This window comes from Suricata suricatta, chromosome 5 (assembly GCF_006229205.1).
Source record: "Suricata suricatta isolate VVHF042 chromosome 5, meerkat_22Aug2017_6uvM2_HiC, whole genome shotgun sequence".
In the NCBI taxonomy this organism is placed as follows: domain Eukaryota; kingdom Metazoa; phylum Chordata; class Mammalia; order Carnivora; family Herpestidae; genus Suricata; species Suricata suricatta.
In genome coordinates, this window is record NC_043704.1 from 125,968,819 (window position 1) to 125,988,113 (window position 19,295).

The 19,295-nt window shown below is 38.1% G+C and overlaps 1 protein-coding gene across 2 annotated transcripts in view; it reads left to right on the forward strand.

Moving 5' to 3' along the window:
* Positions 1-19,295, forward strand: part of RYK (receptor like tyrosine kinase) — a 68,862-nt gene that overhangs the window by 14,387 nt on the left and 35,180 nt on the right. For both annotated transcript variants that reach the window (XM_029940251.1, XM_029940252.1), the window contains exons 4-7: positions 1,724-1,858; positions 4,008-4,061; positions 7,675-7,819; positions 11,607-11,707. In XM_029940251.1, the coding sequence (XP_029796111.1) occupies positions 1,724-1,858; positions 4,008-4,061; positions 7,675-7,819; positions 11,607-11,707 (435 nt within the window). The remainder of the gene's footprint in view (positions 1-1,723; positions 1,859-4,007; positions 4,062-7,674; positions 7,820-11,606; positions 11,708-19,295) is intronic.

A 19,295-nucleotide genomic window follows, 5' to 3' on the forward strand; every position in this document is an offset into this window, starting at 1 on the left:
GGATCTTTGTGTCTGGTCTTGTTCCTTTTTGACCATTGCCACACCATGGCCCAGATCATCACTAAACACTCCTATCTGACCAAATGACATCAAGCCCTTCAAGGCCCCCCTACTCCCATCAGCTGAGTCCACTGCAGACTCTGTAGCCAGTGTGCTGCGTGTTTTCACTCTGCCCTTCCTGCCTGTCTAGCCTGTTGCTGCCTTGGCCCAGTACTCTAGTGGGGCCATACTACATGCGGCTTTGACATCCTTGCCTTTGTACGTGCTAGCCAGTGTATTTGAACTGCCTTTTCTTTTTTTGTTTATAAACTCCTACTTGTACTAAGTATTCTTCAAGACTCAAAATCTACACTGTCCTTTTCTGCTTCCTTCTCTCCCTCCAGTTGGTAACTCTTCTGTTATTCCCACCCTGTAGGGTCTTATGATTTAAATGTTTTTGAACTGATCACATTATCTTGTGATTCTTTGTGCTTGGCTCTCCCTGCTGGCCTGTGGTTAACCTGAGGATGGGAGCTATCTTTTTCAGCCACCTACCATTGGTGCTTAGCACAGTATCTGTATAAGATAGTCACATAATGCATCTGACTAAATGATTTAAGTGTCATATTTATACCAGTTTAACTACTATTGAGCCAACCTTTTGAGAAAGGCTTCTGAAGATGTGAAATTTTAAGAAAAGTGAACTTAAAATTTGAAAGTGTAAACCATGTACTTTCCACAATATAGCAGTATTGTGGAACTTTTTCTGGCAGTTTTACTCATTTTTATTGGTGACTTACATTAAGCTTTAGGAAAGCATAGGGAGGCTTGTTCATTTTTATGGGTCAATAAAGAAATCCAGAAATGTCCGTATTTTTCATATGCTCATACAGGTAGAATGATATTGTAGGGGCACATAGGTGACTCAGTCAGTTGAGCATCCAACTCTTGATTTCAGCTCATGTCATGATCCCAGGATCATGGGATTGAGCCCTGCATTGGGCTCCATGCTGAATGTGGAGCCTGCTTGAGATTTCTCTCTCTCTCCTCCCCCCACCCCCCGCCTCTGCCCTCTACCCTGCTTGAGTGTGTCCTCTCTCCCTGTCTATCTCTAAAATGAAAAAAGAAGAAAAGAATGACATTCTAAATTTATAGGAAAAGAATCTTAAACTGAAAGATTGAAAAAAATGATGCGCATCAAAGTCTGTTATTTCATTGCTATAGTAATTAAAGTGTTTCTGTTTAGAAAGGTTTTTTTGTTTTTTTGCTTCACAGTTGGTTAATTTATCAGGTTATCAGTTTATGGGTTTATATTTAATCTTCATTAAGAGCAATACATAACTGCATTTTGGTGATAAATTGTCTTTCTTTTTTATCAAGTAATTTTTGTTGTTACTGTTGCTGATATGACTGGTAAGGTAGCAAGGTTTGCCTTATTCAGTAGCTTTACTACATTATAATGAGAGGACTTATGAGACAAAGTGATCTATTAAAAGTCATGAACAAAAGTTGAAAATAATAATCTCTTCTTTTATGTCTTGGCTTGTTCTTTAATGCCTAACTTTTATATTTGTAATAAATGAAATAATGTCTAAGCTGTGTAGTCTGAGGGTAAGTTCTCTGAAACTTTTAGTATTACCTAAATATACTTTTTAGTTTTATGCAACAAAAATAACTCAAATACTAGGTATTAATGTTGATTTTTAGAAAATTAAAATATTTTTTCTTTTTCTTTTTTAAACAGTGTTTCGGGTCGAGCTTTCCTGTACTGGCAAAGTAGATTCTGAGGTTATGATACTAATGCAGCTCAACTTGACAGTAAATTCTTCAAAAAACTTTACAGTCTTAAATTTTAAACGAAGGAAAATGTGCTACAAAAGTAAGGAATTTATTCATCAAAGGATGTGTTTTATATAGATATGATAAAGTCAAAAATACATTTTGTCCTTTTTTTTTAGATTTGTGACCAAATCTTGATGAGAGTAGCAAATGAGAAAAGAAAAAGCACTAGCAGAGGAAATTGCCAGATAGCTTGTTGCCAGGAATCTCACTCAGGCCCTGCTTTCTCAAAATACTTTATCAGAATTGCTAGGGTATAATTCCTAAATCCATTAGGCATGTGAAATAGTACTAAAGAGGTAAAGAAGTCAAGTAATGCTGATAGAGGCCCCTGAGTAACTCAGTGTTAACTGTTTGTCTTATCATAATACTGCGGCTCAGTTGTCTTGGGGCTGGATAGACTTGGTGGGGTATTGGGACAAGTTACTTATACTGGGTCTCTGTTTTTTCACTTGTAAAATGGGCAACTTCTGTTTCAGAAGTTCTTTTTTATTTTCTTTTAGATTAATTGAATCAAACCTAATCTTAGAACACCTTGTATGGGTACCTAGTAAATGTTAGTAGCTTTGGTTTTGAATAATTTGTCACTCAAGAAATGACAGTGGCTATGAGAACTCCCAGCGTATAGGCTGTAGATGAAAGGATTTGAGAGTTTTCCTGAAAGGTCGTCCAATCCACTCACTTTAAGTTGTACAGAGGTAAAGTGACCTGAATTTGCACTTTCACTTAGTGTAGAGATGGTTACTATCTAAGATAGGAGGGGAAAAGACCTAAAATAAAGCCCTCTAAAATTGAGTGCTTTGTACTATGCATTTGTACTATGTTACAAAATATATGTGCATCGAACCTATTTAATCCTTATGACAGTCTAAGTAGCAGTTTCTCTCATCATCTCTGTTTTCTGAAGAGGAAACTGAGACTCAGAATCTGACCAACTTGCCAAGGTCAGACAGCTAAGAAGTGCAGCTGGATGCAAACTTGTGTGCTTAGCTCTGTTGTTAAATTCTCTCAACACATTTCCTAATTGAAGTTAGTGCTAAGTGTTAGGAAAATACTTGAGGCCAGCAAGTGAGTTATCATGGCTAATGTCCAGGAACATGCCCATAAAAAGCTCTACTGGCTTAGAATGGACATTTTTTAAGTGGAAAGTTAGCAGGCACCTTTTATTTTCAGTGCTTTGATATATTTTGTAGTTCTAGTATATTCAGTTATGTACCTACTTTCACATAATTTTAAAGCCAAAGAGGTTCAACCTAATCATTATATAATTGGTATGAGGAGAGTTGGCCCTTAGAGAGGCCACCTAAGTTTGCCCGGCCAGCCAGCAGTGTTGAAAGCCTGGTTCCTGATCCCTTGGGAGGGGGATCTGACTGTGCCATGGTGCTTCATCTGTTAATGTCCACAGGCAAAATGATGGCCAAATGTGATGTGATATGGAGCCCACCACTGTTAGTATCCACGGAGGTTAATGCTTAGATGACATTCAGGATGATCTCATACTTTCTCCATTTTCTTTAGTGTGTACATGAAAATTCACCTTAAAATTAGCAGCATAATTTTCTATTTAGTTTTAGACTTAAGTTTAATATAGTGCCACCTTTTTCATTTTGTTGTCACACTTCTGGCTACCCCAGTCATTCAGTTTATTACTCTTATTTTAGTATGTGATCCTAATGTGTTTATTTGTCTGGTTTTCCACCCTACTACATTTAAAAAAACTGCAACAGAAAATATTATCTGTACTTTATCAAATGCTAATGAGTGTTACTGGCAAGAAAACGTTCCTTTTTCTTGGTGAGAGTGGGGACTACTGGGTTGATAAGTTTCATTACATAAGCATTCCTTAGAGCCTTTATACTCTGCTAATGTGAATTGTGTACCTCCACAGAGGATATAATTTGTGGCTTTCCTCAAACCTCTTTTTTTTCCCTCAAACTTCTTGACCACAGAAATTCTTTTTCGTTGAGCATCTATAAACAACACCCATAGGCTAATGATTGGTGATTATAGTGATGATGATTAGAATAGTAATGTAGGATTTGTTATCTTGCAACAAATACCTTGTATAATGTTGTAATAGAACATAAAAGTATGTTAAAGAAAAATTCAGAAAATTTAATTAAAGTATTTAAGGATTTTCATGGAAAAGAAGGAATTTCTAAAGCATCTTTTATCTTTTTTAAATTCAGAGCTTGAAGAAGTAAAAACTTCAGCCCTGGACAAAAATACTAGCAGAACTATTTGTAAGTGTTACTTTGTTACCTTTTTCCATCATGAGGGATAAAAACTGGTGATTGCAAATGTACATGATTGTATGAGGCTTGGAGGCCTAGTAATGTCCAGTTTGTCAAAAGAGATATGTGAGGCCTTGCTATTTATTTCACTGATTGGTATATAGTCAGATGAAACTGTTAGAATATTGAAATATTTATAAAGCAAAATTCATACATATTTTATAACAAATGATCTAAAAAACTTTTTATAGCCAAGAATTTGTATCACATCATTTCAAATGGTTATAATTAAAGTATGAACATGAAAACATATGTAAGATCCTCATCTCAAAAGCAGAAGGTTAGAAAATCTGATTTGTGGCCTGGACCGGTTAACCCTTAGCTAATTTCCTCCAGGTGAAAACCCAAGCTTAAGGATGCTTAAAGATACATGCCTAATAGAGCAGAAACTCAAAGTAGATGTTTAGATTTTGGTAATGGTTATATTTAAGTGGTATAACTTAGACTTCTTTTTTCATTTTTTGGTGTGTACACATTGAGTTCTCTTCTTCCTGAGAGAGTTTTAATAGCATTATCTAGATTCTCTTCATAGAAGTAAACTTGAAATTTGTGGAGGGGAAGAATTTCAAGTATGCAAAAGCTGAGAGAATGCACCGATGAACCCCTCTGTGACCATTACCCTCCTTCAGTAATGGTCAGTGTTTTGCCAGTATTGTTTCATTGATTTTTCTCCTCCTTTTCTGGATGAGTAAGTGGGTGGGGAGGGTTAGAGTATTTTAAAGCACGATCCAGGCATCATATCATTTCATCCATTAATATTCCAGTGTGGATTTCCTTTTAAAAAGGCAACTAAAAGAACAATCCGCAAACACCTAGCGCCTATTCCCTTCTATTTGATTTAATGCATTTAACAGAATTAACAATAATTCCTTAATAAATTCTTTGGCTAGTTCACGTTCACATTAACCTGATGTCTCAAAAATATTTTATTATTATAGTTCCTCCTCCACATCAGGATCCAAATGAAGCCCACACACTATTTTGTTGACAAAATATTTTACATTAATCAGAAATCACCCCCTACCTTTGTATCACTTTTTTGTTGATGAAATGGAATCCTTTATCACATAGAATTTCTCACTTTTGCATCCTGATGGCATTATTTAACATATTTTTCTTTCTCTTATAAACTGGTATTAGATTTTGTGCTTGATTAGATGTAGGGCCAACTCTTGGCAAGAATAGTTCATAGATAGTAGTTTATGCTTCCTTTTTTATCTTTTTCTCACCTCACAAGGCAAAGAGTATCTAGATATTCCAACGTACATTTTTTTGAAGGGAAAATAATACAAGAAATCTACTTTTTTAGAATATTTTATTGGTTTTATCTCTGAGAAGAAATATCACTGCTTTTCAAATTTACTTTGAAAATCTGGTGACTTTGCCCTTTTCTTTTATGCTAATAGGATGTTATTTCTAAGAAAGAAAATAGAATATTGCATATTCTTGGTCTCTGGCTCTTTTTCTTGATACCTCTCTCCTTCCCTCCCTTTCTATCCATCTATCCAACATTTATTGAGGGTGTGTGATGTGCCAGGAGGTATGATTGAGGCAGAGGACTAAACTGCGAGCAAAATAGACCGTGCCCTTGTGGGCTTACAATGTAGAGGACGAGATGGACGTGGCAATAAGGCAGTGATAATAACAGGAGTGTGGCAAGCTCTGGTGCTTTGGGAACGTGAGAAGGGGCATGTAATCTCTGAGGGAGAGTGGGACGGCTTCCTGAGAAAGTGGTATCTCATCTGAGACTAGAAGCGTGACCAGGTGGTGGCAGGTGAAATGTCAAAGGGAAGGATCAGGAAAAGTGCATACACAAGCCTGGAATTTGGAGGTGAACAAGCAGGATACCTTCAGGGAATCTGCCCGGCAGAGCAGTGTCTTTCCTCTTCTCTGCCCTGGTGTGTGCTTGGATAGGTACTGCCAACACTAGCCCTTGGGGCCTTCCGTTTCTGCCCCTCGTAGGATTGAACAGCCCATGGCATTCTTGAGGAAAGTCAGGTCTTCATTCAAGCTGTAGTAAAGTGTAGCTGCTCTAGAAGCCATTTGGTTTCTTTCCTTTAATTTGTTCTGATTAATTGTTCCTTGGTTCAAAGTTTGAGTTTTAGAAAGCAGCCTTCTTGCCAAGATTTTGAAAGCTATAGCTTTTGTCTTTTGTCCTTACCTATCCCCAGAACTCCACTTGTATTTCTGTCAGCTTGAAATGTCCATGTAGATGTGTACTGGGTACTCTCAGTCATGACAAGACTATTGATTTTTTCTCTCTTCCCCCAACTTACCTTTTTTTAAAAAAAATCTTTGTAAAGTTACCGTTATCTACCTAATTCTTCAAGCCAAAGTTTTGATTTTTCTTTTTCATTTTACCCCCATATCATTCAGAAGCAAGGTCTGTTGACTGTTCTTCCAGTCCAGTCCAGTGGTTCTTGCCCACACCACTGCTGTCTCTCTTTTGGACAACTGTCGTAACCTTCTCACCTCTTCCCTTTCCCTGTTCTTGCTCAACACTCAGAGCATTCTTTGCATAGTATATATCATTCCTTTGCTTAGTAATGATTTCCTGTCTTACTTAGGATAGAACCCAAATTCCTCAGGTTTTACTCAGTAGAATTATGTTGTGAGCACTCCTCATCAAAACTTACTTGATGCCTGAATACACCAGTTCTGCTTCTATTTCTCTGTCTTTACCTGTCCTCACTTAGAACACATGTATCTCTGTCTGAGTGCATCTCTTCCTCAGTTTGCGTGTGTGTCTGTGTGTGTCTTCCTGTCTTTGAGTTATTTCCATCATTGCCAAGGCTTGCTTTCTCTTTCCCTCTGCTTTGAATAATAGAAAGTTGAATACTGTTTCCTGAGTCTTGTTATCCTGCTCTTATTTTTAAAAATAAATAAGAAAAATAATCTGTTACTCTCATAAGAGAAGACTAAAACTGTGTTTTTTTATTTTATTTATTTTATTTATTTTTCTTTTTCTTTCCCCACCATAGAGAAGACTAAAACTGTGTTTTTTTAAAGGTGTCAGGTCACTGTGTGGTATATTCCTTCTGTGAGTCAGTGGTTGGCAACAAAGATGTCTAATCTTTTCCACTCCAGACCTCACTGTTGAACAAATGTGAAGGATCTGTACATTTTTGCTGTCCGCTATGGTTACCACTAGCCACAGGTGCTATTTAACTTGAAATTAATTAAAATGAAATAAAACTTAAGTTCCTCAGCAGTACTAGCTACATTTCAAGTGGCTACTGTATTGGATAACACACTAAAGAACATTTCCATCACTGCAGGAAGTTCTGTTGGACAACACTGCTATAGATGGTTTATCACATGTATAATACTTGTGGTTTTTATACTGATCCATGAAAAGTTTTATTTAAAACCATTTTTAAAAACTCTTCAATAACATTTAAAAAATTGTGAGAACTTCTATCAACACATCTTATCAAAGAATGGACACATGAAATGAAAATCTTTCTCACAAAGAATAGGATACTCATTGTGTATATTGGGTCATAACGCAATTGATAATATTTGTTTAGGAAGCTTAATGTGCTTTTCATTTTTATTTCAGATGATCCTGTACATGCAGCTCCAACCACTTCTACACGTGTGTTTTATATCAGCGTGGGGGTTTGCTGTGCAGTAATATTTCTTGTAGCAATAATATTAGCTGTTTTGCACCTTCATAGTATGAAAAGAATTGAACTGGATGACAGGTATTATACCTATTTTGGGAAAGGGAAAAAAAAATTCAAGCGGTTATCTGCATTTTCATGGGAGCCCACACAAAGCATGCGCAGTGGTGCACAGGGGACGGAGGGAGGGCGGGGCGATCAGGTCTTGCCAGAAGAAAAGCTGTTGTCTTTGTGATCACTGTATTTGTGTTTCTCTGAGTTTCCTTAAAAAATATTTTGAAGACAGAAATTATAGTTTATTAGTTTATGGGTAAGAAGTGGGGTCACATTTTTGTTCCCATCCCCTTTAACATGACTCTATTCTAGATTCCTAGGACCCTTTTAAAATAGCCCTGTTTCTTCCTCCTAGTTCATCCCTCCATCATTGTCATTACATCCATCCACCCATCCATCCGTCCAGTTAGCATTTATTGAGAACCTGCTGTGCTTTAAACCATTGGTTCTCAACCTGCTTGCACATTACAGTCATGGGTAAGCTTTTAAAACATGGGTCCTCCCTTCCAGAAATTCTGATGTAATTGGTCTGGGCTGGTGTTAGGGCATCAGGATTTTTCTTAAAGCTTCCAGGATGGTTCTGGAGTGTACCCTTGGAGATACATGGGGTTAGATATGCTCAATGCTAGGAATATAAAAAAATTAATGATATACCTTATTGCTACAAGTATATATCTTTGACATTAACCTATAATTATGAAAGTTTATAAATCTGGTGATTATTATATGTGTAGTATAGTGTGGGAATACAAAAGGTGTTTGTTCCAGCCTGGGTGGGTCCGAGATGACAGGGAGGACTTTATAGGTAGGATAGGGTAAGAGGTAAAGATGGAATATGTTTATTTTCCCAGTACACAATTCTTGTTTTTTTCCTCAGTGATTCCCACTTGCTGACTGAAAGACTTCTAACTTCATGACTTGGGTTTCAAACCCTCCTTTATGTGGAGCGGTATCTCCCATATTTGTTGGACCTTTCTTTCTCTCTCTCTCTCTCTCTCTCTCTCTCTCTCTCTCTCACTCACTCACTCTCACTGTACCCCTACTTATGCTGTAGTCAGATGATTACTTATTCCACACTTTTACCCTATATTTTGCCTTTAGGACTTCAGTTCATGCTTTCCGTTTGCCCACAAGGCTCCAAAACCTTGTTCTTTCTTCAGATTTTAACTCCATTGCCATCTCTTTCATGAAGTCTTTTCTAAGGTTTCCAACTGCCATTTCTCCCTCCTCTGGCCGTCTCTCCTACCTTCTGCTTCTGCTTCTCCCTCTCTGTCTGTCTTTGGTGGCACTTACTCTATGTTTTTCTCCAATAATAACTTTGTGTACTTGTCTCTGCTGCTAGACTATAAGCTTTTTCCAACTAGGGAGTGGCATATCTCACTTATTACTGAATCCTTAGACCTACACAGTGTTATACACACAGTGAGTGGGTAAGCACATATGTGGCATAAACAAAAACACAAGGGGGCAGGGAACTTGGTTGGATTCGATACCTGCCCGTAAGTACTCTCTGTCCCCTCAGTTTTACTTGCTTTATCTGAGTAGAGAAGGCAGAAGTAGGAGGTAAGAATAGGAAGGGAAACACATGGGGGATGAATTTCAGAATAGGTTTTGGGTATATGGTGTTAAAGTTAGAATTGAGGTTTATAGAGGAAGAAACAACATTTGGAAACTTCGGAGTGGGAAGTAAGGTAACAGGAACATTTAGCTAGGATTTTGAGAGGATACAAGTAGGGTGAAAGGAGTCACTGAGTGACTCAGTCCACTGAGTGGAAAATACACACATTTTCCTTGAATGCTTATGTGTGGTAGGGCTGTGAACATACATAAGCTGAATTGTGCAAAAACTTGTAGATTCTATGGAGCATATACCTTGGCTTGCTAAAATAATGAGTTACACTCATGCATTAGGTGTTCTGGTTCTTTCCATTTTCAGGCAAAAGTTTCCAGACATTGCCTGAATAAAAGCAACTTACATTATCACTTATTTTCAGAGCATAATCTAGTGGTTAAGAACATGGACTCTGGGGCAAACAAAGCATCTCTGAATTCTGGCTGGTCTACTTACTAGCTCGATGGCTCCTAATGCACTCTTTGTAGGCTTTTCAAGAATCCTGAAGTGGTACAAGAGTGCCACCTACCGTTCAGTTGCTGGAGAGAAACAAATGACCAGTAACTAATTTGAAGTCTGGCCATTTATTTAACCATCAGGGTATGTTAGTTGCAGGTAATATTTAAGTAATAGTTTCACATATATTATACAACTGGGGCCTCACAAAACTCCTGGGTGGTAGGTTTTCTTAATCCCATTTTATGGTTAAGTAAATTGAAGTCCTTGATTTTCTACCCCTTGGGGATGGTAATGTTTCTCTTCTCTCCCCTGGATTTTTAACAACATCAATTTTTAGTCTGATCTTTGAGTAATACCCAGAATTCCAAAACAAGTATCCTGTGGTTCCTTGTCATTCTAATATTAGTAATAATAAAAATAATTTGTAAATATATGTTTGAGGACAAGGCACTCTCCTAAATGCTTTCTTTCTTTATTTTTCATATAATCCTTTTAGCAACGTTGTAAGGAGGTAGAATCAAGCTTATTCTAAACATGAGGAATTTGAGGCTACAGAAGCATTCATTTGCCCGAGGTCATACAGCTAGTTAATGATGCTGGCAGTTTTGATTCAAGGTTTATGCTCTTCACTCTGTTGCCCCGTACCCAAGGTTTATGCTCTTCACTTCATCTCTTCACTGTGCGGCCCCACACCCACTACATGTGTAGACTCACAGAGATCAGTTCTTGAATAGCAACCTTTTGTCATTATTTTTTTTAATCACCACATTTTGAAAATACAGAACTATTGTGTGGGGTGTGGTCAGTTCAAAGATTTTGCATATTTAGGAAAGTTGGGAGCCTTTGATTGGACTCTGCTGATCCTAGAGCTAAGGAAGGCATGAAAAGCCTATCCTGACAGTTGGTATCACTTCCTGCCATCTGAGTTTGCTTTTCATGCTCAGTTTCTCTCCTTCACTTGTCTACTACAGAATTCAAGGGCTGAGGTAGTGAAACTGAAATGTTCCCGAGGATAACCTGGGATAAGGTTTTTACCCACAGAAAAGACAAAAGTTCATGCTTCTGAGGTATTAATTTGTAGTAATCTTGAGTATAGGGTTAGCAGTTACTTGAGCCTGCCTTCTTCTGGATCTCCTGTGTTATTTAAAGGATATGGTGTAATGGATTGCTTCAAATACTAGAGAATTCTGATAAGTTCCATAAATTCTAAAAAGACGGGATTGAGGAATAAGGAAAATTATGTGATTCAGTAAACTTGAACTAGATGATACCCCTTCACAAGCCTTTGAGCATGTTGGCATATTTGATTTGCTTTTATATTCTTTATTAGGCCGTTTTATTTTGGACCACTAGTAAAAGAGGCCTGTCATTCTACTCCTCTTTTTTTTTTTTTTAAAGCAATCTAATTAAATGGCATGAGCTCTTTTCCTAAGAGATGACCCATAGGTCCCTAACATATCTCTGTCTCTGGTATCTGAGGACTAACACTTGCATTTCTGAATGTTTGATAAGATGACCTGCTTGAAGATTGTGGAGATAGAAAGGAAAGAAGAAGTAGCTCTACATTATGAAATTGAAATTTTAGTATGGCATGTTTGTGATGGAGATCCATGCATTATTGTGATTGCCCTCAGGATTTTAAGCTGGTTATACTGGTTGGATGTGCTTTTGTATATATAGAAAAAGGAGATTTCTCATTGAAGCTGACTTACCAAATATTTCTCTCTTAAAAATCGTTTGCAGCATCAGTGCCAGCAGTAGTTCCCAAGGGCTGTCTCAGCCATCTACCCAGACGACTCAGTATCTGAGAGCTGACACACCCAACAATGCAACTCCTATCACCAGTAAGAGTTAATTTAATTCTAAAGATGATTTACTAATGCTGTCTGTGGTCTGTCTGACAGTGTTTGCTGTGTGGTGAGTTATTTGTGGGTCATGTGTACCACCCTGTGTATGTCGTATCTAACGTGCACAGAATTAGGCTTGATCTTCAACTTCTGCTTTCTAGGGCATTGAGGGAAACATTCTAAAATTAGAATAGTAAAAATATAATTTAACTTCAATTGCTAGGATTAATTTTGGTAGGTTAATTACATTAAAATAGGAATATTGAATCACTTTTGAAGAAATTCAGAAGCATTTTTAGGTAGTTAGATAGACAAGCCATTAAGCTGTAGGAAGATAGAATCTTAGATTTTGATGAATTGTGTGATAATCTGAAGGGCAATGGTAAGGACTTTTACATTGTTTTTTAATCATGATAGAAAGCTAGCTGCCATTAGAATTGAAAACATGGAATTGGATTTTTTTTCTAAACAGGATTTTGATAAAAGCTTTTACACTGCAACATGTTGATATTGGGGGAAAATAATTATTCTTAGAATATAATTCAGATGTAATGAGGAATCAGTCTCCACACAAATATAAAACAACATAAGCTTCTGGATAAACAGGGGACCATAAGTCAGGGTTCAACTCAGGAGTGCTATTGATTAATTAGGTCTTACAGGAAGTTAACTGTTGTCTTCCTTGGACTGGAATTTACTATCTGTTCTTCATCCAGTGCCCTGTTGTGGTCTTTTGGTACTGTTTCCCATTAAAAAGAACAAGGATTCCTTGGGGAAATGGAGGGTTTCAGGACTAGGTCAGGAATGACAAGATAAACTTGGAGCATGTTGAGATTGGACATTTGAGCATCAGAAAAAATGATGACAGTGGATGGAAACAGAATGCATAAAAGTCCTTGAGTTTGTGGTGATAGTTACTGAAAAAGTTGACCATTATGAGAAGTAACTAAGTCATCCTTCTGATGACTGGCTATATGAACTGTATTTCAGAGTAACCAGATAATGCTGGTTGATGAGGGAAAATGCTTCTTTACAGAAGAATCCTAGCTAATAAATGTGGAAGGAATGATAGAATTAGAAAATCATATTTGCAGCTTCTGTTAAAATAATTGATTCAGAAAAAGATCAGTGTTAAAACCCTGTCAACAAAGGGATAAATAGGATAATTTGAGGGATCAGACTGTCACAGTGTGACTCCTCTAATGAAACTTTGCATCACTGAAAGTAGGACAACTAGATATTTTGTACTCCTACATGTGATATACCATCCATGGAGTATTTTTGTCTCTCCTCCCGACTCCTAAGAGGTTATCTGCACCTAATTATGGCTATGGAACTGACTGGCAGTTTACAAGAAATACAGGGATAGAGGAACAAGTTAAATGATACTTGAAGAAGCAGATGCTGGACATTCTTCAGGATAACTCAACTGGTTTCTTTAATAAGTGGCAAGATAAAAGCGGGGAAGAGGAAATGCTCAAGATTAAATGAAATTTAAGAGAAATCATCAGTAGTTACTTGATGGTATTGAAAGAAAGAATTATATGCTCTTCAGAAAATACAACGATAGATACGGAAGTAGTCCAGACTATTCAGAAGAAACACATCATTGCTTTTAATTTAAACTCAAGCTTTGCTCATTAGAGTTAATTCTTGATTGTAGCCATAACCTTAAAGAGGTAGAGATTCAATTATTAGAGACTAAAAGCATAATGCTTTTTTAAAGTTAGTTGAAATTACTTATTAAGGGGCTTGGGGGGCAAGATGGCAGAGAAGTAGGGAACACAGTTATCTCCGCATGCCTGCAACCATCAAACTGAGAATTAAAAGCACAACTCTCTGATCTCCAAAAATGGCGGTGCGTGCAATGACCCCTTATTGATAACAGCCTCATGGATGCCTGAGTAAGTGTGAACTGGGACCAGAGACTCTGAGGGAGGGAATATGACTCAAAGCAGAGCCGGGAAAGAGAGTGCCCAGAAACTTGGTGCTGGGCCTGCAGAGAGCTGTGTGTCCAGAGGCGGCACAGCACTGTGCAGGGCCACGCTCGCACAGGGCAGCCGTGCAGGGTGGCACAGAACCTTGGAGGCTGTGTGCGAACCGGCAGTGCAGGATGCTACGTGGGACAGCCATGCAGGGTGATGCAGAGCCAGGGGAAGAGAAGGAGAGGCTGAAACGAGACTTAAGCCTGCGGCGGAGAGACAGGCTTTCCATGTGTAGCCACTGGGCACAGAGAGAGAAATCCATCCCCCTCAGCAGGCTTGTTCTCCCGTGGGTCTAGCAGCCCGCCAACTTTAGGTGGAGCCAGGGAAGGGCTGGCTCCCCAGTTCCCCTGCGCAATCCCGGCCAGAAAGCTGCCTGGCTGCCAGAGATCATTTTAATGGTGGTGGAAGCATTAAAGTGTGTGGACTAGGATTTAGAATCCTGGTGGAACATAGAAAACTGAAACCATTTAACCCGCCCCTGTCACAGGAACTTGGACTCAAGAGAGTGGCAGGCAATGCATGGTCTGAGAGGGGCTTGCAGTGCCGCCATTCTTCTTCCTGCATCCACTAAGGCAGGGCCTCAGGGACCAGCCCCTGAGACCCGACCTACCTACATCAAACCACACCCATCTGCACTGGAGAGCTGGATTCTTCTATCCTTACTATTTTTATTTTTTTCAATTTTTTTCTTTTTCTATTATTATTTTTTAATTTTTATAATTTTCCCCTTGTTTTCTGTTTTCTTTTTTCTATTTTCCAATTTCCTCTCTTTCTCCCTTCCCCCCCCTGGAGTCTGGAAAAGACCAACATTTATGCACCACTGTGATTAGATCAACTCTTACCATCCAGATATTTTTCCCTTATCTCATTCTTAATCTCTCCCCTCTGCAGGTTTTATACTCTCAGACTGTCCTGTATCTTTGGCTGTCTCTATCCCCCCAGCTTTCTTTTTTCTCCTTTTCTGTCCTCTCTTTTCTTTCATGCTCCTTTTTTTCCTTTCCCATTTGGTTTGCTTGTTTACTTGATCTGTCGGTATGTTTGCGTGCTTGTGTTCCCTGTGTGTTTCTCTGTCTGTTTTCCTTTTCAGGGCTACCTCAAGAAACAAGCCAAAGCACACATAGTGGAAAGTCCCAAATACCACTGAGTAAGGGAATATATTAATTACAGGCATAAGAAAGAAACCGAGAGACACTATTAAAAGGACATCTCCTAAAACGACAGGCCCTGGACAGTGAAAAAGCCTCCTTTAATACAGCAGTACTAACAGGTACAGAGTGCATAACAATCTTTTAAAACGGACAAGAGACAGAAAGCTAGACAAAATGATGAAACAGAAGAACTCTCCTCTAAAGAAATTCCAGGAAGAAATCACACCCACAGAACTACTCAAAACAGACTTAAACAACATAACTGAACAAGAATTTAGAACAGTTGTCATAAAATTAATTGCTGGGCTTGAAAAAACCATCAGAGTAGCTATTGATACACAGACTAGGGACCTTCAAAAAGCTATAAATGAGGTGAATAATAAAATGGAGGCTGCCAATGCATGGATTGAAGAAGCAGAGAGGAGAATAGGTGAATTATAAGACACAGTTATAGCAAAAGAGAAAGTAGAGAAAAAGAGAAAATACAGGAGCACGAAAGGAGAATTTGAGACCTGAGTGATATAATCAAACAGAACAATATCCATATCATAGGAGTTCCTGAAAGGGAAAAAAGAGGAAGAGGTCCTGCAGGTGTGCTGGATCAAATTATAGACAAAAATTTCTCCAATCTGGGGAAAGAGAAAGACCTTGAAATTCAAGAGGCATATTGAACTCCCCTAAGATGTCACCTGAACCGACCTTCAGCACAACATATCATAGTGAAACTGGCAAAATATAAGGATAAAGAGAGAATTCTGAAAGCAGCTAGGGGTAAAAGGGCCATAAACTTGGCAGGCCAGAAAGGAATGGCAGGAAGTCTTCCATGTGATGAACAGGAAAAATATGCAACCAAGAATCCTTTATCCAGTGAGCCTATCACTCAGAATAGAAGGAGAGATAAAGGTGTTCCCAAATAAACAAAAATTAAGAGAATTCATCACCACCAAACCAGCCCTACAAAAATCCTAAGAGGGACTGTATAAGAGAAAAGTAGCAAGGAATATAAGACACCAGAGACATCAATACAAAATGAACTCTACAGAGAACACAATGAAACTAAACACACATTTTCCAGTAATAACACTGAATGTAAATGGACTGAATGCTCCAATCAAACAACAAAGAGTAGCAGAATGGATAAAAAACCAAAATCCATCTATTTGGTGTCTAAAAGACTCACCTTAGACCTGAAGACACCTTCAGATTGAAAGTAAGGGGATGGAGAAATATGTACCATGCGACTGGATGCCAAAACAAAGCTGGAGTAGCCGTACTTCTATTGGATAAACTGGACTTTGAAGTAAAGGCAGTAACAAAAGATGAAGAAGGACATTATATAATAATTATAGGGTCTCTACATCAGGAAGAGCTAACAATTATAAATATCTGTGCACTGAATTTGGGAGCACCCAAATACATAAAACAACTAATCACAAACAGAAACAATCTTATCAATAAGAATGTGTTAATTGTAGGGGACTTTAATACTGAATTCTTTACAACAATGGATAGGTCAACCAGACAGAAAATCACTAAAGAAACAATGGACCTGAATGACACACTGGAAGAGATGGAATTAATAGATATATTTAGAACTCTGCATCCTGAAGCTAGGGAATTCACTTTCTTCTCCAGTGTGCATGGCACATTCTCCAAGATTGATCAAGTACTGGGTCATAAAACAGCCCTCCATAAATACAAATGAATTGAGATCATACCATGCACACTTTCAGATCACAATGCTATGAAACTTGAAATCAACCACAGGAAGAAGTCTGGAAAACCTCCAAAAATGTGGAGGTTAAAAACCACCCTACTGAGGAATGATTGGGCGAATCAGGCATTTAGAGAGGAAATTAAAAAATATATGGAAACAAATGAAAATGAAAATACAACAATCCAAACTCTCTGGGACACAGCAAAGGCAGTCCTAAGAGGAAAGTTTATTGCAATCCAGGCCTATTTCACCAAACTGGAAAAACCACAAACTCAAAACCTAACAGAGCACCTAAGGAAACTAGGAAGGGAGCAACAAGAGCACCTCAAACTCAACAGAAGAAGAGAAATAATAAAGATCAAGGCAGAAATAAACAATATAGAATCCAGAAAAACAGTTGAACAGATCAATGAAACCAAGAGTTCGTTTTTTGAAAAAATAAACAAAATTGATAAACCTCTAGCCAGGCCCCTCAGAAAGAAAAGAGAGAACACCCAAATAGACAAAATGATGAATGAATGAAAATGGATCTATTACAACTGATCCCTCAGAAATACAAACAATCATCAGAGATTACTATGAAAAGTTATATGCCAACAAAGTAGACAACCTAGAAGAAATGGACAAATTGCTAAACACACATGCACAACCAAAATTCAAATGGAAGAGATACAATATCTGAACAGACTCATAACCAGTGAAGAAATTGAATCAGTTATCAAAAATCTCCCAACGAATAAAAGCCCAGGGCCGTATGGATTCCCAGGGGAGTTCTACCAGACATTTAAAGCAGAGTTAACACTCATACTTCTCAAGTTATTCCAAAAAATAGAAATGGAAGGAAGACTTCCAGACTCATTCTACGAAGCAAGTATCACCTTGACTCCTAAACCAGACAGAGGCCTAACAAAGAGAATTACAGGCCAAAATCCTTCATGAATACAGATGCAAAAATACTCAACAAGATACTAGCAAATCGAATTCAGCACATAAAAAGAATTATCCACATGATCAAGTGGGTTACAGGGCTGGTTCAGTATTCACAATCCATCAATGTGATACATCACATTAACAAAAGAAAAGATAAAAACCATATGATCTTGTCGATAGATGCAGAAAAAGCATTTGACAAAATATAACATCCTTCTTAATAAAAACCCTTGAAAAAGTCGGGATAGAAGGAACTTACTTAAACATTATTAAAGAAATTTATGAAAAGCCCACAGCCAATATTATCCTCAATGGGGAAAAACTGAGAGCTTTCCCTGAGATCAGGAACAAGACAGGGGTGTCCACTCTCACCACTGTTGTTTAACATAGTGCTGGAAGTCCTAGCGTTAGCAATCAGACAACAAAAGGAAATAAAAGGCATCAGAATTGGCAAAGATGAAGTCAAACTTTCACTTTTCACAGATGACATGATACTCTACATGGAAAACCTGGCAGACTCCACCAGAAGCCTTCTAGAACTGATCCATGAATTCACCAACGTCACAGGGTACAAAATCAACATACAGAAATCGGTTGCATTTTTATACACCAATAATGAAGCAACAGAAAGAGAAATCAAGAAACCGATCCCATTCACGATTGCACGAAAAACCATAGAATACCTAGGAATAATAAACCTAACCAAAGATGTAAAAGATGTATGATGAAAACTATAGAAAGCTTATGAAAGAAATTGAAGAAGACCCAAAGAAACGGAAAAGCATTCCATGCTCATGGATCGGAAGAATAAACATTGTGAAAATATCACTGTTACCCAAAGTAATCTACACATTCAATGCAATCTCCATTAAAATTGCTCCAGCATTCTTCTCAAAGCTAGAACAAATTATCTTAAAATTTGTATTGAACCACAAAACCCCGAATAGCCAAAGTAATATTGAAGAAGAAAACCAAAATGGGAGGCATCACAATCCCAGACTTTAGCCTCTACTACTAAGCTGTCATCAAGACAGTATGGTATTGGTGCAAGAACAGACACAGAGACCAATGGAATAGAATAGAGAGCCCAGAACTGGACCCACAAATGTATGGCCGATTAATTTTTAACAAAGCAGGAAAGAGTATCCAATTGAAAAAAGAGTCTTTTTAGCATGTGGTGCTGGGAGAGCTGGACAGCAACATGCAGAAGAATGAAACTAGACCGCTTTCTGACACCATTCACAAAAATAAACTCAAAATGGATAAAGGACCTGAATGGGAGACAGGAAACCATCAAAACCCTAGAGGTGAAAGCAGGAAATAGCCTCCTTGACCTCACTCGTAGGAATTTCCTGTGCGACACATCCCCAAAGACAAGGGAATCAAGAGCAAAAATGAACTATTGGGACCTCATCAAGATAAAAAGCTTCTGCACTGCAAAAGAAATAATAAAAAGAACAAATAGGCAACCAACAGAATGGAAAACACAGTGGCAAATGGCATATCAGATAAAAGGCTAGTATCCAAAATCTACAAGGAACTCACCAAACTCCATACTGGAAAAATGAATAATCCAGGGAAGAAATGTGCAGAAGACTTGAACAGACACTTCTCCAAAGAGGATATCCAGATGGCCAACAGCCACATGAAACAATGCTCAGCGTCACTCATCATCAGGGAAATACAAATCAAAACCACACTGAGGTACCACCTCACACCGGTCAGAGTGGCTAAAATGAACAAATGAGGAGATTATAGATGCTGGCGAGGATGTGGAGATACGGGCACTCTCCTACACTGTTGGT